This window comes from Artemia sp. Qi Xiang Cuo, chromosome 19 (genome assembly GCF_049724085.1).
Source record: "Artemia sp. Qi Xiang Cuo chromosome 19, ASM4972408v1, whole genome shotgun sequence".
NCBI classification, from domain to species: Eukaryota; Metazoa; Arthropoda; class Branchiopoda; order Anostraca; family Artemiidae; genus Artemia; species Artemia sp. Qi Xiang Cuo.
Genome location: NC_142812.1, coordinates 39,305,443 through 39,327,852, shown reverse-complemented (window position 1 = coordinate 39,327,852; position 22,410 = coordinate 39,305,443). Strand labels below are relative to the sequence as shown.

General features: G+C 36.7%; 1 protein-coding gene across 3 annotated transcripts in view; it reads right to left on the bottom strand.

Annotated features, from left to right (window-relative positions):
- wcd (U3 small nucleolar RNA-associated protein 18 homolog wicked) overlaps positions 1-22,410 on the bottom strand; it is an 81,698-nt gene that overhangs the window by 32,720 nt on the left and 26,568 nt on the right. For all 3 annotated transcript variants that reach the window (XM_089105365.1, XM_089105364.1, XM_089105366.1), the window contains exons 3-4: positions 15,993-16,179; positions 11,770-11,955 (exon numbers count right to left, since the gene is read on the bottom strand). In XM_089105365.1, coding sequence (XP_088961491.1) covers positions 11,770-11,955; positions 15,993-16,179 — 373 coding nt within the window. The remainder of the gene's footprint in view (positions 1-11,769; positions 11,956-15,992; positions 16,180-22,410) is intronic.

The following is a 22,410-nucleotide window of genomic DNA, read 5'->3' as shown; positions in this document are numbered from 1 at the left end:
TTAGTTTTGGAAAAAATATCGAACGATTCACACAAAGTTTAGTATACGAGTAGTTTGGGATTACTTGTCAGCCTTGAACATTCTATGATGCTTTACTACTAGTGATTGGGCAATATTAGATACCGATATATCGAATCGGACCAAATATCGAACATCGAAACCTAAATATCTATATGGAAACGACACTATTTCGGCTTTTTCTGGTAACTACTGGTGAACGTCCAGCAGAAAAGATTTAACATAGACAATTGTTTCACAAATGGCCGAGAGGAAGAACAATATTCAATCCATTTACTCTTATATGCTGATACACAGCATGTCCATAAGTTGGCATATCCTCTTCTCAAAGTACGTTTACCGAGGATGGATTCTCAAATGTTGTTGAGAACCTCCAAAAGGCTTGGCTAGATAAAATATCTTCTAACTTTATAGGCCTTGCTCAGATCACATTTGTCACGATTGCCACATACCTCAATCTGCTTTTCTAGAACTTGCATATTATCCCTGACGATACTCTCCAAGTTGAGAGTAAAATAGCAAGAGACATGGATTGGGCCTTACTGGAATCTGTATCAACAGATGCAGGTGCCGAATCAAGTACCTGTGATTCAGCCATTACAGAATCGAGCCGTTTTGGGGGGATCACATGACGGATTTTTAACAGTCAATGCAAGACAAGCTTCGTCAGCAGCTGCATCTGCCACGGCTCTCCAGATTTTCAGTAGGGAGTCTTTAGTTCCAAGAAAACGGATCCATTCAAGTCGTAGAAGTCTTATTATATAGGTCTCAGAAATACCTATACCAACTAGTCATAAAATTAATGTCCATACCGACCACCAATGTCCTTTCTAAAATTGGATTCCAAGCCTGATCAGTTATTCAAATAGTTCGTGGTAACATACTGTAAGTAAGGAGTAACTCAGCCCAGTAACAACCGATGCTTTAAAACATGGAATTTTGATAACAACAGATACATCAAATGAATTGGCTTTTTATGCCAACTCCATAAAATTCATCAAGTTCCATGTACCCATCAAAATCTACGAGCCTGAGAAAATTTGTTTGAAAATTTGTACAGATTTTTTTAGACCGGATGGGACCGCCACTAAAAAGTCAAAGCATCTTATAAAAATCACACCATCCGATTCGGCATGTCAGAAAATCATACTGTAAGGGTTTCTAGCTTCCATCTGCAAAAATGTGAAATTTTGTAATTTTTGCCAGAAGAAAGATCACGAATGCGTGTTTATTTGTTCTGTTTTGTTTATTTTTTCCTTTCGTTTTTTTGCAAGGGTGATGGTATCGAACCAATGGTTATATAAGATCGAGAAAGGGCTTTCTCGAACAGAAATAACAGTTCTAGATCCCATCCTTGTGACCAAAACAATCGGAGGGCAACTAGATTCCCCCTCCTTTCCACGCTCCTTTTTCCCCAAAGGGATCCGATCAAAAATTTGAGATAGCCATTTTGATCAGCATAGTTGAAAGGTCAATTATTCATGCCTCTGGGGATGACACGACCCTGCAAGTCCCTGGGGAAAGTGTTGTAAGTTTTGAAAATTTTCCTGTGGTTACATTCAGCTTGAAATGAAATTAAAACTATTAAAATGCATCAGTATTTATTTCAATCGAAAATTCGCCCTACTATTCATTATGGTGCGGAGCTTTGGGGATATGAGGTGATCCCGCAATTAGAAATGATTCAACTAAAATATTATAAAAGATTGGTTAGGGTACATGCTACAACTCATACACAGGCTCTTAAGGAAGATCTAGGTTTGTTTTCGCTGTATAACGAAAGCAGATTACAAGTAGTAAAATTTTGGCTGAATATGAACCAATTACCAGATGACAGGCTCATGAAAGCCGGACATTTGGAATTATTGTAGCAAGGTAGACAAAGATCATGACCATTTCATGTTGAACCTCTCTTCGATAATGTTAGTATTTCGCGAGCTTGGAACGAAAATATTGCTTCAACGGACTATTGACGGGAAATTTATCAGAAGGAAAAGCATGTTAAGAAGAATCGAAAGATTCAGCTGTGGTATAGACAGATTGAAAAATCTGAAACCTTGCGCCAGTATTCAAAGATAAAAGAGTCTTTTGGACTAGAATATTATTTTAAGCTGAATTTGCCACCGGAAAACTTGCGTCTATGGTTCCAGGTCCCAGCAAATGGTTTGCCCTTAAAAAGCAGATTGAAAGTATTTGAAAGAAATGCTCAGGGCCCGGCATCATGTTATACTTGCTCTTTATGTGGTATGGGGGAAGAAAATTTACTCCATTTTTTGACGATGTGCCAGGGGCTTTCAGATTTGAGATTGAAGTATTTAGTTGATTGGGAAGTTTTTTTTCCTGGGATCCTTAAATCTTCATCCCGGGAGACGATTATAGTAGTTATTGGATTTATAAAAGAGGGTTTAAAAAGATGTAAAAAATGGGTTTAAGGTTTTTGTTTGTTGTTAGTAGTTATACCATTTATTTGAGTGTATGCTGGCTGCTGTCTTATATAGTCATTGTAATATTTGTGGCCTAGCGGCTGAATAAATCATCTATCTATCTATCTATAGTATTTATTATTGGGAAGTAAACACATTTTTGGGGAGGAAGATTTTTCTGTGGGGAAAATTTTCTGCGGGGGCGAGGGGATTTTCCAAGGGAAGAATTTACCGTGGGGAGGGAAGTTTTCAGGGATGAACCTTCAAAGGGAAACTATACTCGGGGGAAATTACCGGAATTCTTATATGAAATTCATTTTATTTTACCTACTTTCTTTTGCCAATTCCGCATTTGAAGATATTCTAGGGAAATAACCTTGGTAAAAGTTTCAAAGGAGTGGAAGTTATCAGGTAGATATTTCTGTGGTTGGGGGGGGGGGGTCAATTTTCCACAGGAGAGATTCTCCATGGGGGAACTTCACGTGGGAGAAACCTTCCGTTTAGACACTGGGAGGGTAGAATTTCCAGGGAAAATTTTCCGCGGGGAGGATTTCCGGCACTATTTGAAAAACAATTAGAAATTAAAAGGAAAACGAGTCTTTTTTTTCAAACGAAAATAGGCTAAAAATAGTTTTCCTGGTTGAGTTGTACGCAAGACGTTTTTTATGGGGAATTTTTAGCAGGGATAGAATCGTCTGGGGGAAGGAGGATCTTACGCGGGAGAATCTTTCCAAGGAGGAATTTTCTTGGGGGGATTTTGTCCATGGAGAGAAAAGGTGTATTTTCTGGCGTTATTTGAAAAACGATCAGAAATTAAATAAAAAAACGAATTTTTCAACTAAAAGTAATGAGCAGCATTAAAACAAGCAGAAATTATCCCGTATATGAGGGTGGACCCCCTCCTCAATACCTCACTCTTTACGCTAATTTTAACTTTTTGTCCCGATTATTTAAAAACAACTCCTGAAACGCAAGAGCCGTTTAACTAGAGTCAGGAGATTTTTGAAAATCAAAAAGAAACTTTGGCGTGAAGAGCGAGGTATTGAGAGGGGTTTTCCCCTTATATACGGGAAAATTTATGCTCTTTTAAGTATTATTGTTATTCCTTACTTTCAGTTGAAAAAAAATGATTTATTTTATTCGATCACTGAAAGGCTGAACCAATTCCCAGGAGAAAATATTGACATATTACTGATTTGAATAGCCAAAAATGGCCGGTAGCTTATTTTTCTTTATCCTGAGCCCGAGTAATTCCAAATCAGGGTATATGTAAGTTCATTCATGTATTGGAAGTCTTTTTATTTTATTCAAAATTCGGAAGAAAGGGTGCAAAATACTCTTTAAATGTAAATTTCGTAATTGAATTTTACCAAACCCTAAAATTAATCTGAGCAAAAAACTGATCGGAAATATTGAAATCGATATATCGATTATCAAATATCGAAAGTAAAAATATCGAATGTTGTTTAATCAAAATATCGCCCAACACTATTTACTACTACTATTACTACTAATAACTAATTGCAGAACCAAACCGCCCGAAGTCAACACAACTGCGCATGTTCGTCCTCCATCCCAACTATTCAAACCCTCCGTCTTTGTACCGTCCCAAGAAGTTCTCATTTCCCCTAAATCTTTCTTTGCGACATCATCCCACTCCATTCGGGAACGACCCACTTTTCAAACAGTTCGTGGTAACTCCTTACTTAGAGTGACGCGGCTCAATAGTAACCGAAACTCTAAAAAACTGAATTTTGATACCAATAGATATACAAAAAGAATCGGCTTATTGTGCTGATTTCAAATGTATAAGTTTCATTAAGCTTAGTGTTACTCATCAAAGGTTACGAGCATTAAAAAATTTGCTTGATTTTCGAAAAAGGGGAGAAACACCCCTAAAAGTCAAAAGATCTTAATGAAAGTCCCTCCACCATATTGAGCGTATCAGAGAACCCAACTGTAGATGTTTTAAACTTCTAACTTCAAAAATGTGGAAGTTTTTTTGTTAGAAGAAAGATCACAGATGCGTGTTTATTTGCTTTTTTTTCCAGGGGTGATTGTATCGACCCAGAGGTCCTAGGATATCGGGAGAGGGCTCATTCGAACGGAAATTAAAACTTCTAGTGCCATTTTTAAGTGACCAAAAGGATAAGAGAGCACTTAGGCCCCCTCCCATGACCCTTTTTTCCCAAAATCGTCTGATCAAAATTTTAAGATACCATTTTGTTCAGCATAGTTGAAAAACCCAATAACTATGCCTTTGGAGATAACATGACCCCCGCCCCTACTACCCCTGGGGAAAGATCTTTAAGTTATAAAATGTGCCCATTGTTTAGATATAGTATTTGTTATTTGGAAGTAAGCATACATTTTTCGGGTGGGGGGAGACGAGTTTTTTACTGGGGGGATTTTCCACGGGGAGAATTTTCTATGGGGAGGGAAGTTTCCAAGGGGTAATCTTTTCAGGGGATATTTTTCACTGGGGGAATTTCCAGAATTCCTATACAAAATCCTTTTTATGTCTTGCTTTTTATTTTCTGACTCAATTTTACGCGTGGAGATTTTAGTGGTAATTGTTTAGGATAAATTTTAACCGGGATTGAATCGTCTGGAGGATATTTCCATAGGGAGGAAGATTTTCCCTGGAGGTGGATCCAGATTTCCAGGTTTAAAAACGATCAGAAGCAACAATAAAACTTAAAACGAACAGAAATTATTACGTATATGAGAGGTGTTGGCCCCTCCTCAACACCTCGCTCTTTACGCTAAAGTTTGAATTTTGTACCAATTCTTCAAAAATGGCTCCTGAGACAAAAGGGGCGTTTAATTTAAACGATAAGGTATTTTTTATAAGTACTAAAATCTTTAGCGTGAAGAGCGATGTGTTGAGGAGGGGGCAACACCCCTCACATAGGTAACATTTCTTTTAGTTTTAAGTTTTAATGTTGCTTCTTACTTTCAGTTGAAAAAACTTGTTTTATTTTTTTATTTAATTGTCCGAAAATGACAATCTTTGGCAATACGTTACCCTTCATCTGCAGAACGTGTCCTAGCCATCTCGTCCTTTCTCTCATTATAGCCCTACATAGCGGGATTAAAAAACCACACTTTTCGTATAACGTACTATGTGCTTTATAGAAAATCTCCAATTACTCCATTCACTTTCCAATTAAATGAGTAAGCAGTTTTTGGAAAAATAATTGATTCTCCCAAAGTTTCATTGTTATTTTAGCTAGGTTGTATCTGTTTTTGCAAAGAATTTCATTATTTCCGAGTCCACTTTAGCAACACCACTAGGAAGCCAGTAGCGAAAACATTCAAATTTTTTCCTTTGAAATGGAGACCAAAGGGAGGCTTATCTCTCTGAATAACAAAATTCCATTTCATCAGACCCTTTACATACAAAAATAAAAAGGAAAGCTAGCAAGACAGTAATCTCTTAGGAGAAAAAGCTTCATTTTCATGTATGAAAAGATTAGGTGCATTACATATCTTAAAATAGTAGCAGTAAAGTCTAATGAAAGGAGAAAAAAAATATATGAGAAAAGGCACCTTAGAGAAAAGAAAACAAGACATATGATGTTGAAAAGCATCTCACGTTTCTGCTAATTCTTTAGCCCTTTCCTGCAAATACCATGAAAAGAGAATAAAAAATTCTTTTTGCCCTATTATTCTTTCGAAAAATAGAATAAACAGGACTAAAGGAGTTTAAAATAACATTAAATAAAGTATATTTTTAAGAGCAAGATAGTCTTAGAACAAGACATCGAAATACAAGGATAACAACTTAACCTTACATTAACAATATTCAAAATAAATGTTGACTTTTTTATTATTATTTTTCCCATAAAGATATGCTTCATCCACAGTTTTAACGCCCGAATAGATACCAGATAACGATTGCAATACACGAAAAGATAAACAGCCCTTAGGCATCTAACAAGAAAATGGTGACAATCAATGGTCATAAAGAATAATTGAAGTTATCAAGTATTTTGGGGAATAGGTTGCATAGGTTGTATCAAGACTGGGCTGGGTAATTGTAGACAGAAAAAAGCCAAGACAGATAGTCCAAGTAATTGAGAGGCAAATGTTTAAATGGCTGGGGCACGGGTAAATGGCAGGAGTATGAATGACTCTCTTATTGGACACATTTAGTTAGTTTATCTCTTATTGGCAAAACGAGGTCGTTGAATCTCTTGACACGGGCAGTGAACGGGAAAGAGAATAAGAAAATTGGTCTGGCCTGCTTCAAACATCTTACCTTTCCTGCTTTCCTGGTTACCTTTCCTAGTGGCAAGGCGGAAAAACGCAAAGAGCTTACCAAAACTCATTCTTTCGGTGGTCTAATATAAATTAATGCGTCTATGGTTTTAACAAAAAGCTTCCTTATTCTCGACTGCACTTTAATAACACGCCTAGGAAGCAAATAAAGAATATAGTTAAGTTTTTGCTTCTAAAATGGAGAGTAAAGAGAAGTTTCGTTCTTTGAATAAAAAAAACCAATTCCATTTCCTCTGACCTCCACACACACAAATAAAAAGGATAGTTGGCAAGACAGTTATTTCTTACAAAATATAATTCATTTCCTGTATGAAAAGATTAGGTGCATTCTGTATCTCGCAACAGCAACAGGAAGGCCAAATAAAAGGATAAAACATAAATGAGAAAAGGCACCGTAGAGAAAAGAAGACATTTGATATTGAAAGTATTTCATATTTCGACTTATTCTTCAGCCCTTTCTTGCAAACGCCAAGAATAGGGAACGAAATTCTGCCTTTATACTTTTTAAATAGGACTAGAGGAGCAATATATATCCTTCACAAAAATATCAGGTGATATTTTCAAGAGCAAATGGATCTGGCATCAATATAATGGGTAAATCCAATAACAATAAGTGAACTATATTAAGCAGTAATGGAAAAAATTCATATTTTTATTCTCTTTTGTACCATACACAAATATATATTTTTATGAAGAAATTTCTCATTCATCCTATGCCGTCTTTCCTAGCCATGGAGCCTTGAGCATTAATATACAATGAAGTTAATAGCTTGGGGGGCTTAACCAGTCATCAGTCCACTTTAACAACACCTACTCAATAGCAGTAAGTAAAAAAAAAAAAACCCAAAAACCCAAAAACCCAATGTTTTTCTTTTTGAAACGAAGAGAAGAAAGAACATGTAGAGAACTGAATAACAAAGAAAACTCAATATCATCAGGTTCTTCACATTCACTAATAAAAAAGAAAGTTAGAAAGTGAATAATTCCACTTAAGAATAAAGGATCATTTTAAAGTAAGTACGAGAAGATCAGAGATATCATGTATCTATCAACAGTTGGAGGAGGTACTAAGGCACCATAGAAGAAAGGAAAGAAAACGTGGGCTTAAAAATGAACCAAATTTCTACTTATTATTTGTCTTTTCTTTTATCTATAAAACTTTTGAGTCTTTTTGCTCATGAACTAAAATCTGGAGTTACAGTTAAGATTTTCAGGCAAAATTTTAATTTTCAATAAAAATTTCAGAAAATCTAAAATTTTTTGGATGACTTACAATAACATTTTTACTAAGATACTCAGGGTGAACGGAGAGGGAGGTTTTCAATTATATAAATTATATTATATAGTTTTATATATTTTTTATATGTATTATATAGTTTTTAATTATATATTATATAGTTATATAAATTATATTATATATTATATAAATTTATTATATAGTTAGTATTATATAGTTTATTGAAAATATGTATAGTTTCTGGTAATCTAATAGGTTGAAATGATCCCGATCCCCCTAATGTGTGCACCCTTGAACAGAGTCGTACTTAAACAAAATCCTTGAGCTGCCAACTACCAAGAGCAATTAATCAGTAATCAGGTAACATTATAGGTTACCGTGAATGCCCGAAATCTGGTTAATGTCGATATTCACCGGTGAATGTCCTAAATTCCTATTTCTCTGCTTGGATTCAATTACCTTCGCGAGTCAGCCTCTTCAATCTAGATTATGTTAGTTTAGGTTAGATTAGGTTAAATTTGGTTATAAATATCAGAAATAGGTTAAAAACCTAACCTAAGCAAAGCTAGTGCAATCTAACCAAACCTAATCTAACATTACCTGACCTGCCATCATCAAACCTTGCGTTAAACTGAAAAAGATTTGACAACGCTGATCAGATCCAAGGAGACAAATAGGTATTTCGGACATTCACCGGTGAGTGTCGACATTCATCAATTTCTGACATTCACGGTAAAACACACACATATTTATGTATATATATGTCATATAAATGTCACTTGACTAAAGAAAAAAGAATGGGAATGATCATTTGCAGATATCTCTCCATGATCAGAGGCCAAGTGATAATTATGAAATAGACCATCTGAGAATCACCATGTCATGGGAGGAGCTTTTTTCTTCTTTTTTTCTGAACGCTTTACTTTCGAATACAAAAAATCAGATTCAAAAATATGATAAAAGAGATAAGGGTACGGTAACTAGAACACAAAACCTATTTTTTTCCCTTTTTTTGCACTGCCTTCTGCTGGAACAGAGATGTGATCAGCAACTGTTTCTTTGACTCTAACTGCTGCTGGGCGTTTTCAAGAGTGGCAGCTATATTTTTTTGTTCATTACGCATCGACTGTGTCCCATCTATCATGGCCTGCGCTAGCTGTATCTTGACGATGTCCTTCTTTTCAATGCCTTTTTTTCAGCCGGTTATGAGATTCCTTCAGCAACTCGTCTGCGGCCTGTTCCTTGGAACCAAACGCTTCTTTTTTTTCTTTGAGAGATTTTACAAGAGTCTCTATTTTCTGTCTTTTCAAAGAGGTTTCAGCGGGCTGCAGCTTTCTCCGCCGTTTTCTTTCCTCCAAATCCTGCCGTTCTTTCTCAGTTTTTTCTTCCAAGGCTTTTTCCTGCTGTAGGTACAAATCATAGCTATTTCTAGCAGATTTGGCTAGTTTTATCGAGTGTTCGATGATAGCAACATTTTGAGCAGGTTCTCCAAATCTGCTCAACCCATCTATCACAAAAATTTTTGCAGTCAAACTTCGTTCACTCATCGAAGCTTTGTCTCCGCTGAGAACTCGCCCGGAAAGGGAGACACCCCGCTCAGCACTGGCAGACCCGTGTGTAATGGTCAAAGCATTTTTAACGACTTCAGACAAGTTTGGATATTTCCCTCCCTTAATTACGTTGTTCCACTTGTCGTCGATCCTTCCTGGCCCCGGTGGAAGTCCGGATAACTGGAATAGCTTAAACTCTTCAACTACCATGTCCTTTTGCGTCGCGATGGGTAACTTCCTGGCAACATATAACAAACTTTGAGAAGAAACTGGCTTTAAACTTCATTGGGATGTAGAAAAGTTAACGCTTTCAACAACTGCAAAAATCTCCGCCGAGTATTTGCTTTAGGACATATCTTCCGGTCGTAGAATAATGCTTCTGAACAAGCTGCATGAACGGGCGTTTTGAAAGCTCGTCTACCGACTCGAGACAGTTGACAATCTCTTCAATCACAATTGTCTAAAGCAGTGGCACAAAGTTCTTTTCATCTTCGAATGGTTGAAGCATTAGTTCATCCCTTAGCTCTTCGGTCGCTTTGGGTTTTCAAACTCGTCCAACCAATGTCAAGACCAGCAGATTCGGCTCTGCATAGAGTTCACGCACTAGGGGCTCTTTCCATTGAAAATTTTCGGTGAAGCGTGTGAAAAGGTTCGGACTATCAGCAACAAAATAACACACTGCTTTCATGGTCGGTTGTTTGATCAGCCGGATGATCTATTTACATGCATTTGATTTCAGAAGACTAGGATTTTTCTTTGGAATATAGACAACGAAGCCCTCAGACAGAGCTGGCATCTGTTCCCATAGACTTGAAGTGGCATGTCCTATTGTTAACCATCTGGTGGGTACGTGTTTTAAAAATCGAGACTTAGGAACGCAAGTTTCCTCTTAAATCTTTCCGTAGTCTTCTTGTCTAGCCGGCAACCCACTAAAAAAGAACTACCCTTTGATGATCAGATCGGAACAATTCTCACGGATTTCCTGCAAACCCTTCCGAAAAGCGTTGGGTACCAAATGATCTTGCAGGTACCAATATCAAGGAGACCTTCACTACCTGTCAATTCGCTTTTTTCACTGTCAATCAGTGGGTAAAGTTTTTTTCATGTTCGGACCGTCACAAATTATCGCTAGTAGTTTAGAGATCGATAAACCACTCTCAACGATCGTTCTGGCTATTTCTGACTTCGGCTGTGGAATTTCTAATTGACGCAGTTTTCAGATGTCTTTCTACCACTCGTTACATGTTTTCTGACCAGAATCGGATCCTCATTTGAAGCTCTTTCTTACTTTCTGATTTGAACAGTAGAAAGAGACCAGATCTCCCGGAACGGTTCTGCACCACTCTTTAATTTGGTATTACATCTTTCTCTTCAAACCAAGTCTCCTTGAATTTGCACTTTCCCCTTCTTATTCAAGCTGAAACTTCAAACCCTAAACATTAAAAAAAGAAAAGAAGACAGTAGAAAAATATATAGGCTATCATCAGAAATGCAATCAAATAAAAAAGGGCGCTTGGAAGTAGTCTAATAGTTCGAAAAACATACGTATGCTCAAAATCGTTCAAGAAACCTGGTTTTAACAACACCTCCTTCGTATTTTGTTCCTGGAGCCATTCTCTTTTTTTTCTCTGTGTGTAAAAATGACACTCAGAAAAGAGTTTTCTAAGTAATTAACAAAGCCAACCGAACCCTGCCACCACCTAGCCTATTGACTCCAGAGGCAAAGAGGGTCACTGCTTTTCCTTACTAGTCTGTCTGCTCTATCCAGATAGTAACGCTCTAGCCTATGTAACAACAAGTTTTGTCTTTCTTAGACAAGCAAAACAGTTTCCAAGAATGTCAATCGAAACAAAAATACTGAAAACCGTATGCTCAGAGGCATTTTATATATATATATATATATATATATGCATTTATATATATATATATATATATATATATATATATATATATATATATATATATATATATATATATATATATATATATATATATATATATATATATATATATATATATATATATATATATATATATATATATATATATATATATATATATATATATGTATATGTATATATATATATATATATATGTTACTGTACATAATGAGATACATTTGACATTCTGAATTTTTTTGAATCTTCATTGATTTACTTTCTATTTGTTACAATGATTAATAGAGCTAATGAAAATCAAAAAGTAACAAAAGAATTTATCTAAAAAGATAAAACTGACTGTGAAAAAAAATACTGACCTTAAACAGGGTTACTATGCCATGATTTCCACCAACAAGTGCAACCGGTTCTGACTTGTGGAATTCCAAGGAAATAATCTTCGACCCTTCTGAACGAGTTTCTTTATTGATATCAGTCATTCTAGTATATCCCAAAACTCCCTTTGGTAGAGCTATAGTCTTGTCTGATAAATAATCACCTACAGACTAAAAAAAAAGAAGAAAAACAATTAATGCAACATTACTTTTCTTCTTTAAAAAGAATAAGAAAGGAATGCAACAATACAACAAATATTGAAAAAGAAAGAAGAAGAACTAGAATAAACAAACCTCTTCCCAGATACTTTCCAGATAAATAATAAATACAACTCGGTAAGATCAAAACATCCTGAATGTTTTGATCTTAATAGTCAGGGAATAGCTAGAACACATCGTTTTCGCTGCGGCCCAATTAATCCTAGTGTCATTTTTTTTTTTTAATTGATGTTTGATGTAAGTCTAAAGACGCTTTTTGCATTGGTTCTCCTTTTTTCGAGTGTATTTATTTCATTCTGCTCCTGAGATATGCTCCCAGAGACGGTCTCGAGACATATGGTTCATTTTCCTTTTTTTATTGAAATATGCCATCCTTTTTATCTTTTATTATTCTATATTTAATTATGAAAAGACAGCGATAGTCAAAGAAATTACACATATAAATACAACAAGTTAGGGCGTGTAAAATAAAATTTTATCTAGAAGTTATGCAATCTGGTATTTTTTAGACTTTGACTTTGTCAATTTTGACTTTTTTTCCGTTTTACATAGTAAAATTTTTCATTTGACACTGATTGAAAATATGCATATTTCATGCACTTTCAGCAATAGTAGAAATTTTTAGGGGAGTCTTTCGCTTTTTAAAGACATTTTGTAATGCAAAATTGTTTTTGATTATTAATCCCAAAGTTAATACAACTTCTACATCCAGACAAACAGAAAAATGAGATACATTTTCATTAATCACATAAAACCGGAACAAAAAATTCTTTTAACAGAATATTATAATATCCATGTCAGTACAAGGAAACTGTCTACTACAGCACTCGAGCTTTGCTTCGTTTCAACCCAATTTTTTCGCCGACTTGTAGTTATTTACGAAACACTTCAACTAGAGTTCAAAAAAGAAGCAGAGGAATTTGAAAAACTGACGAGATACTCGAATATCTGCGTTTCATAACTTAGAAATACTACTTATAAACAACGCAGCTAGCTTATTTTTCTTTTGTAAAAAATTATGAAGATTGGCAAGTATTTTCCAGCATGAGACACACCTAAGAAGACGGAGGTTACACTAGCCTGTGTAAACGGCAGTTTAGAACCAAATAAAGTCACATCAAAATAAAAAATTGAATGACTGCCATAAAGCACATCAAAGAACGTACTACACTAATACATTATGTCTGCGATAGAGTGTAACGAGGGGTCAACAAAATTTTTCTTTCTAACTTTTAAATGCATCATTTCTTGTAAATAGACCCTGTGTCTTTTATGCCATTTTCATTACTACAAGAGCTGTTTTATTCTTTCTTTTTGTAGAGAAAGAGAATAAAACCAATTCAACGCAAGCTTCTCAATCCTAAATTGGTTTCTGAAGGAATGTGTCGAGGGGCCCTTCCAGGGCGCATTCGTTTGCCAAAGATATCCCCGATTGGGGACAAAATTCATATTCCACCTAAACTTTCCCAGCCGGATGCCTCCTGATTGTCAGTCTGTCGTTCTGTCAGTCTATCAGTCAGTCTGTCAGTCAATATGTCAGTCTGTTGGTCTAGTTATTCTGGATGTTTTCTAATCAAGCTAGAAGCCTAATAATTTTGCTGTACCAAAAAATCCTGTCGTACGAACTATGTTGAGCCGAAGCGTAAAAATCCTCTGGCATTGGCACCTTGAATTCACCCCATATTTTCAAATGTTTTGAGCAGTTGGTCAGCATATTTCTCTGCTGATGTAAATGATTACAATCCAATGGACTACACCTTCTTCTTTCTCGACCGGAGAGGTGCGTCCTATTCCAAGATAGCCAAGGTTGAACCCAAGGCCTGTTGTTTGGCCCTATAGCGGTGCCTACTACTTTCTGTAAGCATGTCAAACTGCTTTTGACAGATCATCCTAATTCAAAATGTTATATCCATCTTACTAATTCAGATTCAAACCTTGAACTGGTCGTGCCAAGTACTGTCCGAAGTCACCAACGCTATGATTAACATCGGCGCGACATTAGAAATTCTCGTGCTTGCAGGCAATACTATACGTAAAGCATTAAAATGGCTGAATCCTGACGTTAGGCTACTTCATGCAGCAAAACGTAGTCAGCCCCTCATATGAGAACCCTCTGAGAAATGTATTCTCGTTTCTGAGTTCAGTTAATGTTTTGTGTGCCGTCCAAGGCAGGTGCCTGAAAGGGAAGCTACTTCTGAGTTCAGTTAAAGTTTTGTGTGCCGTCCAAGGCAGGTGCCTGAAAGGGAAGCAGCTTCTGAGTTCAGTTAATGTTTTGTGTGCCGTCCAAGGCAGGTGCCTGAAAGGGAAGCTGCTTCTGAGTTCAGTCAATGTTTTGTGTGCCGCCCAAGGCAGGTGCCTGAAAGGGAAACTGCTTCTGAGTTCAGTTAATGTTTTGTGTGCCGTCCAAGGCAGGTGCCTGAAAGGGAAGCTGCTTCCTCTAACTTGGTTTTCGATAAAGGAATTATAGATGCTTAATCAGACTCTGAGAGTTCAGTTAATGTTTTTTGTGCCGTCCAAGGCAGGGGCCTGAAAGGGAAGCTGCTTCTGAGTTCGTTTAATGTTTTGTGTGCCGTCCAAGGCAGGTGCCTGAAAGGGAAGCTGCTTATGAGTTCAGTTAATGTTTTGTGTGCCGTCCAAGGCAGGTGCCTAAAAGGAAAGCTGCTTCCTCTACCTTGGTTTTCGATAAAGGAATTATAGATGCTTAGTCAGCCTTCCCTATTCTTTCATCCTTACCGGCTGCACTATCATTAGTTTGTTATGCTGGTAATATTCTAAACTTGATCCATACTATCTACGCATTTGTGATTTCATCATCTAGCTAGAATATGTGCATGCAAAACTCGGCATTGAATTGAACGCAAAATATTCCCAGTCACATTCTTCAACCGAAAGCAAGAGCCTCAAGAAGAAATTTCTCTGAGAAATAGCAGGATCAAGTCGGTCAGGTCGAATTGAGGTTCTCTAATCCCTATGCAGTTTTTTCTTCAATTAAACTATGTTGTAACCATAGTCTCTATTAGGGGCATTCAAATTTAGTTACTCTTACCACGTTACTTGTATGTTCCTCAATTTCAGAAAGGATTATTAAGCCAAAGTACAGGACCAATAATATTTCGCGAGAGGTATTTAAATGTACTACATAAAAACTCCAACTTAACTTGAAAAATTAATGATTTTCCGTTTTGACACAAAACAGCACGAAAAACAATCAGCCAATGCTGGATTTCCCATAATTTTTAAATATCCTTTCAATAAACTGCCTCGGACAGTGTATCTGCAGTACTAACAAAGTGGACCCTTATTAAGGGGAAAAATAGAGAGATAAAACAATTTGGGAAGAGGATACACAAACTGGATCCAATATTACTCCAAACAGATTTACTACATCGAATTATTTGGTACTTCCAGATACGTTAATCTGAAAAAAACTTTCAGCATTGGGGACCTGTCAAATTGTGGCTTTTAAATTCTGTAGAAGAGAGTAAAAGTAAATCGAATAAAGAATGTTAGGGAATTAACAAAATTTTAATCACAGAGCCTAGGTGGAAGAATGTTGGTCTAGGTCAGCGCTCCCCAAACTCAATCGTCGTGGCAATAGGATACTTTACGACAATTATACGCAGCCGGTGGAGTTAACGAAAAGTTACTTTTAAGTGGCGCTATCTAGAGAGATATGTTTCGTCCCAAAGCTTGAAAATTATGTTACTTGGTTTCGCAAAAGTTTAGATATATATACATGCACCATCAAACAGTACCTAACTATTACAAGACCTCCGCAGCATTTGATGAAAACTTTTCCCAAGAGTTCCTAGAAGATGCCCCCCCCCGGAAAAAAACCTCCTAAAATTCCTTTATGTTTTCATAAATTATCTCCTTTGACGAATAAATATCTTCACTGAACTAAGCATCTCTGCCATGCTTGTAACATTTTTTCCTTTTTTGGTGAGTTCTTTCAGCGTAACTGCTCAGATGACGCAACAAATACTTACTCTTAAAAGAGGATCATCATCTTCTTCACCGGCAGGCTTACGATCCAAATCAGCCCAAGCAGGAGTAAAGCTAACATTTGCATGTTGTTTCCTCAAAAATGTGGAGTATGACTCATTTGAACTACATCTTGCTTTGTCAACAGATGAGTCTGCCCTTTTCTCTTGCTTTACTGGCACATCTTTAAGCCTAAAAACAATAAAAAGGGAACAAATAAAAGACCAGATAGTAAGAAAATAAGCAGCGAAAATCTGATAATGAACAAAAATATTAAATAATAAAAACAGGTAATACAAGACAGAAAACAAACTAAACAAAAACCGAATTAAACAGAATAAAAAAACCTGAAACGTGTCTGGCTTTCTCAGCTTTTCACAGATAATTGTTTTCATGGCTGAATCAAGCTCATTAGATTGTAAACTTGTATTTATCCCTTTCACATTGAAAAGGGGGCTGTCATCTAGTTTACATTAGCATCAATGGCACTAAAGTATATCACACCATCTTACAATTATGCGAAGATCTACACGCTCAAACACTAAAAGACTTTTTCCAACTTTAACTGTAGCTGGCCAAGTTTAATTGGTTTATAGCTATGATAGTTTGCTTAAAGGTTTTTTTTCGTCAATTTGGGACTTGGTCACAAGTTCCGAAGCCCGAAAATAAGAGACTTAGAGAACTATTTTCTTCTGATTTAGAGACCTTGCTAGAGACTATTTCGGACCCAAGTTTGATTTCAGAAAGCCATGAGGAAGAAAAAAACGCTGAATACAGCCCAAAGTCACATTTGTTTAGAGAGTGAAAAACCAATCGAGCAAGAATTTTGTACCGATGTCTATCAATTTCCACACAGAGAAAGAAAAATTGGAGTAATGATTTGCTCATACCTCTCCATCGTCAGTCTCAGTGATAAGCAAAAATACCAAATGAGAGTCATCATGTCCCAATCCTTCTGGAGCTGTTTCTTCGTTTTTTTTTTTTGTTTTTTTTTTTTTTTTAAAGAAACAAAGATTTTTCGGTTTAGTAAAAACAGATACAAAAATAATATTAAAATAAAAGCGGAAACTAGAGAACATACGCTGCTCCTTTGACTCCATCAATCAGTTTCATGAGCAGTTTCAAGGTTAGCTGCTTTGTTTTTTTGCTCAGTGCACATCAACAGGGGTCCATCTATTATGGACTGAGCCAGCTATACCGTGATCATTTCCTTCTTTACGATGCCATTTTTCAGTCGGTTCTGGGCTTTCTTCAACAACTCCTCACCATTCCTTGGATTCGAAAGCTTCTTTTTTTCGTTTCAATATCTTTCTGGAGTTTATCGTATCTCTTTTCAAACAGGTTTCCGCTAGCCCTGCTCCTTCAGCCACTCTTCTGTCTCAAAATCCTGCTGTTCTTTTTCATTTTTTATTTAAAGTTCTTTGTCGCTCTAAGTAATAATCATAACTTATTCTAGCGAACTTAGCCAGTTTTATCAGATCTTTAGCAATAGTAATATCTTGTGTACACCCTACTGATTTGCTTAACCCATCCGTTTCAAACAGTTTTGCATTTGAAGTTCACTCATTCATACAAACTCTATCTTCGCTAAGGATTCTCCCGGAGAGAAAAAATTCCCTCTCAACGCTGGCAGACCAGTGTGAGATAGCTAAAGCATTTTTCACGACTGCAGAAAAGTTTGGGTACTTTTCTCCCTTTATGATCTTGTTGTCATCTTTGTAAATCTTTCCTGACTCTGGTGAAAGCCTGGATAACTGGAATACCTTGAAATCCTCTATTAGTAAGTCATTTTGTGTTGAAATGGATGACTAACTGGCAGCATATAATTCACTCTGAGTAGAAACTGATCTTAAAATCTCATTGGGATGCAGGAAAATAGAAGCTTTTGACTACGCAAAGCTTCTCCTTAGAGTCCCTTCCAGAACATATCTTGCCGACGTAAAGTATTGCTTTTGAATACGCAGCATAAATGATCGTTTCGTTAACTCGCCCATTAACAGGATACAGTCAAAGTCTCGTTACTCACAAACGTTTGCAGTGCGAGCAAAAGATTTTTTTCACCTTCGAATGGCAGGCGGTTTAGTTCACCTTTCAGATTTTTGGTCACTTCGGATTTTAACGCTCAATCAGCCAATGTTAGAATTAAAACGTCTAACTCTGCAAAGATTTTGTACACTAATGGCTCTTCACGTTGAATTTTGACAGTAAAACGTCTGAAAAGTTTGAGGCTATCAACAAAAAATGACACCCTGCTTTTACGGTGGGTCGTTTGATCGGCCGGAAGATCTCTCTGTATGCATTTGATTTCATAGGACTAGGCCTTTTCTTTTGTGTATAAACGGGAAATACTCGAAAAGAGCTGGCCACTGTTTCGCCACTTTTGCAGCAGCAAGACCTATTGACAACCATCTGGCTCTTTTCCACAAAGCTTGCCCTGCTGATGCCAATTTTATTCTAAATTTTTCCTATAGTCTCCTAGTCTTTCTTTTAAGAACTCTTTAAAAAATAGTACACTTTGATAATTAGATCAGCGTAGTTCTCACCGATGTCCTGCAAACCTTTCGGAAAAGCATTCTGAACCAAATAGATGTTGCAGGTACCAATTTCAAGGAGACCATTGCCATTTGTCAATTTAAATTTTTCCCTGTTGATCGGCCAAAAAAGTTTTTTTTTTGTTAACATTTGGGCCATCACAACTTGACGTAAGAAGTTTAGACATTGACAACCCAGTCTCATCGACTGTTCTGACTATTTCCAACTTTAAGTCTTCTGCTCTAGCTCGACGAATAAAGACCGTCTCCAGATGACTTAATACAAACCGTTTCGTCTTTTCAGACTAAAATCATATTGTCATTTCAAGCTCTTTCCTACTTTCTGTATTTGTAGTTTCGTCAAACTCAACCACATAGTAGCTACTGCCAATTTCGTCGCGAATATTCTTCCAAAACTGGGGTCCGAAACCTTCGGTTAACAAATAGGCAAATTTGGTTCACCCACAGGAGAAATTTTGGACCACTGTGAATTTGAACATCTTTCTAAAGATGACTGCAATTCTGCCTGCACAGTTACATAATTTGCACTTTACTGAAAAAAATATAAATTTTCTTACTTTTATAACTTTAATAAATCAAATAATATTAACAATTTGATTAATAAATAACAGTATATGTATATTAAACTGACAATGCACATTCATTTGTATTTTTTACAGTAAAGTGCAAATTATGTTCTGGCCTTGAGCAGGCATAGGGGTTTTGAGCCCAACTTATGTTAATTTCTGCTCGTTTTGAGTTTGAATCGGTTATTTATTGTAATTTCTGTTCGTTTTGGGTTTAATTTATTTATCATTGCTGATTTGCGGTAGTTTCACGCTTCGTAGATAACTTGATTTTATTTTTGCTCATTCTTTGTTTAATGAAGTTCTTTACTTCTCTTTGGAAAACTTATTTTGTGGATAAAGTTTTTTTTGATTAATTTCTGTTCGTTTTATATTGACATAGTCTTTTCAGGGAAGAAGAAAATAATACTTTAAATCTTTTCGTTTTTTTAAGACTTTATAGTTTGTTCTGCTATTTGTATGCTGGAGAAAAATTTTCCGCAATTTTTAACAACATACACCCTTTTAAAAATCTAGACACAAATAGTAGTGTTTAATTTCATTTCATACCTCCTCTAGTTGACCTGAAATGGTAAACTTGATACCATTCGCAAACAAATCTGCTTACTTTCTTTGAAAGTTTGGACATAATACCCTCAGTCGTTCTTGGGATACTGCTGAGATGCCTTATTGGGAATTAGCATTAACACAGTGCATTTTGATTTAATCTTAAGGCAACATTTATTTTTTAAACATAAAGGCAAATGGGAGGGTGGGCGTGGAAGGGGGTTAGTTTCCCTCCAATCATTTTCGAATACTAAAAAAGGCATTAGCCCTTTCTATTTTCAATCAAATGAGCCTTTTTCGAAGTTCCTACGACAACTCCTTCGATACGAAGTGCCCTGGTCTAAACAACAACAACAAAAAAATCATACATTATACCCACATCGATCTTTACTATAAAAATTTCAAGCCTTCCAATCACTTTCGACTATTACAAAGGGCACTAGGCCTGTCGATTTCCAACCAAATGAGACATTTTTGAGTTTCTACGACAACGTTTCCTATAAACACCTTATATGCCCCCAGGGCATAAATTACAACCCTTACCCTAAGGGATGTGAGGGTGGCTGTCATCCTCTAAGACATAATTTCCAAAACATTCAACTATATTAAACAAAATGGCTACCTCAAAATTTTGATTGGATGACTTTGGGAAAATGGTTAGTCGCTCTCCAATCCCTTTCAGCTATTAAAAAAGGCTCTAGCCCTTTCAATTTCCAATCAAATGAGCCCTTTTGAATTTCCGACGACAACGCTTTCAATAAAAACCTTATATGCCCCAAGTGCAGAACTTACAACCCTTGCCCTGAGGGCTGGGGGGGGGGTCACCCTCAATGACCTAATTACCAGAAATTTCTACTACGTTGAACAAAATGGCTATCTGAATATTGTCATTGGGTGTGTTAAGGCGACTGGTGCGCGTGAGAGGGTGGTTAATTACCCTCCAATCACTTCCGCCCATTAAAAAGGGCACTAGCCCTCTCAATTCCCAATTGAATGAGCCCCTTTTGAAGTTTTTACGAGAACTCTAACTATAAAAACCTTATATGCCCCCAGGCCATAACTTACAACCTATGATGGGGGCTCTGGGGGGTTTGTCATCCTTATATACATAATTTCCAGAACTTTCAACTACGTTGAACAAAATGGCTCTCTCTAAACTTTGATTGAATGTGTTTGGTGAAATGGTGGGCATGGAAAGGGGGTCAATTACTCTCCACTCACTTTCAACTATTAAAAAGGACAATTTCAATTTCCAAACAAATGAGCCTTTTTCGAAATTTCTACAACAACTTTCTATATAAACCTTATATGCCCCCAAGGAATATCTTACAACCCTTAGACTGAGGGCTCTGAGGGGGGTTATCATTTTCTTAAACATAATCTCCAGAACTTTCAACTGCCTTGAACAAAATGGATATATCCCAGTTTTGTATTGATGTGTTTGGGGAAATGGTGGGCGTGATAGGGGGGTTAGTTGCCCTTGAATTACTTTCGACTATTAAAAGGGCACTAGCCCCTTAGATTTCCAATTGAATGAGCCCTTTTTGATGCTTTTACAACATCGCTTTCTATAAAAAGACCTTACATGCCCCCAGGACATAACTTACAACCCTTACTCTGAGGGTTATGGGGGGAGGGGTTGTCATCCTTATAAACCTAATTTCCAAAACTTTCAACTACGTTTAATAAAATGGCTATCAAAAAATTTTGATTGGATGTGTTTGGGGAAAAGGTGGCCGTGAGAGGGGGGTTAGTTGCCCTCAAATCACTTTCGACTATTAAAAAGGGCACTAGCCCTTTGAATTTCAAATCGAAAGAGCTCTTTTCCAAGTTTCTACGACAAAGATTTCAATAAAAACTTATATGCCCCCAGGGCATAACTTATAACCCTTGCCCTGAGGACTGTGGTGAGATTGTGCTGCTCATAGATATAATTTCATGAACTTTAAACTACGTGAAACCAAAATGGCTATCTAAAAATTTTGATTGGATTTGTTTGGGAAAAGGTGGGCGTGAGAGGGGGGTTAGTTGCCCTCAAAGCACTTTCGACTATTAAAAAGGGCGTGAGAGGGGGGTTAGTTCCCCCCAAATCACTTTCGACTATTAAAAAGGGCACTAGCCCTTTGAATTTCCAATCGAATGAACCATTTTCAAGTTTCTACGACAATGATTTCAATAAAAAACATATATGCCCCCAAGGCATAACTTATAACCCTTGCCCTGAAGACTGTGGGGGGAGTGTATAATTTCCTGAACTTTTAACTGCGTGGAACAAAATGGCTATCTCAAAAATTTGATTGGATATGTTTGGGGAAATGGTGGGCATGGAAGGGGTGTTAGTTCCCTTCCAATTACTTTCGACTATTAAAAATGGGACTAGCCATTTCAATTTCCAATCGAATGAGCCCTTTTTGAAGTTTCTACGACAACGCGTTCTATAAAAACCTTATATGCCCCAGGGCATAACTTACAACCCTTGCCCTGAGGGATGTGGGGGAGTTCCCTCCTCAAAAATATAATTTCTATCTGGAAATCAACTACACTGAACAAAATGGCTATCTAAAAATATTGATTGGATGTGTTTGGGAGAATGATGGGCGTGGGGGGGGCTAGTTGCCTTCCAATTACTTTCGACTGTTAAAAAGGGCACTAGCCACTCTGATTTCTAATCTAATCAGCCTTTTTTGAAGTGCTTACGACTACTTTTTCGATACTATATGTCTTCGTGTAAGGGAAAAAATAATAACAAATAATAATTT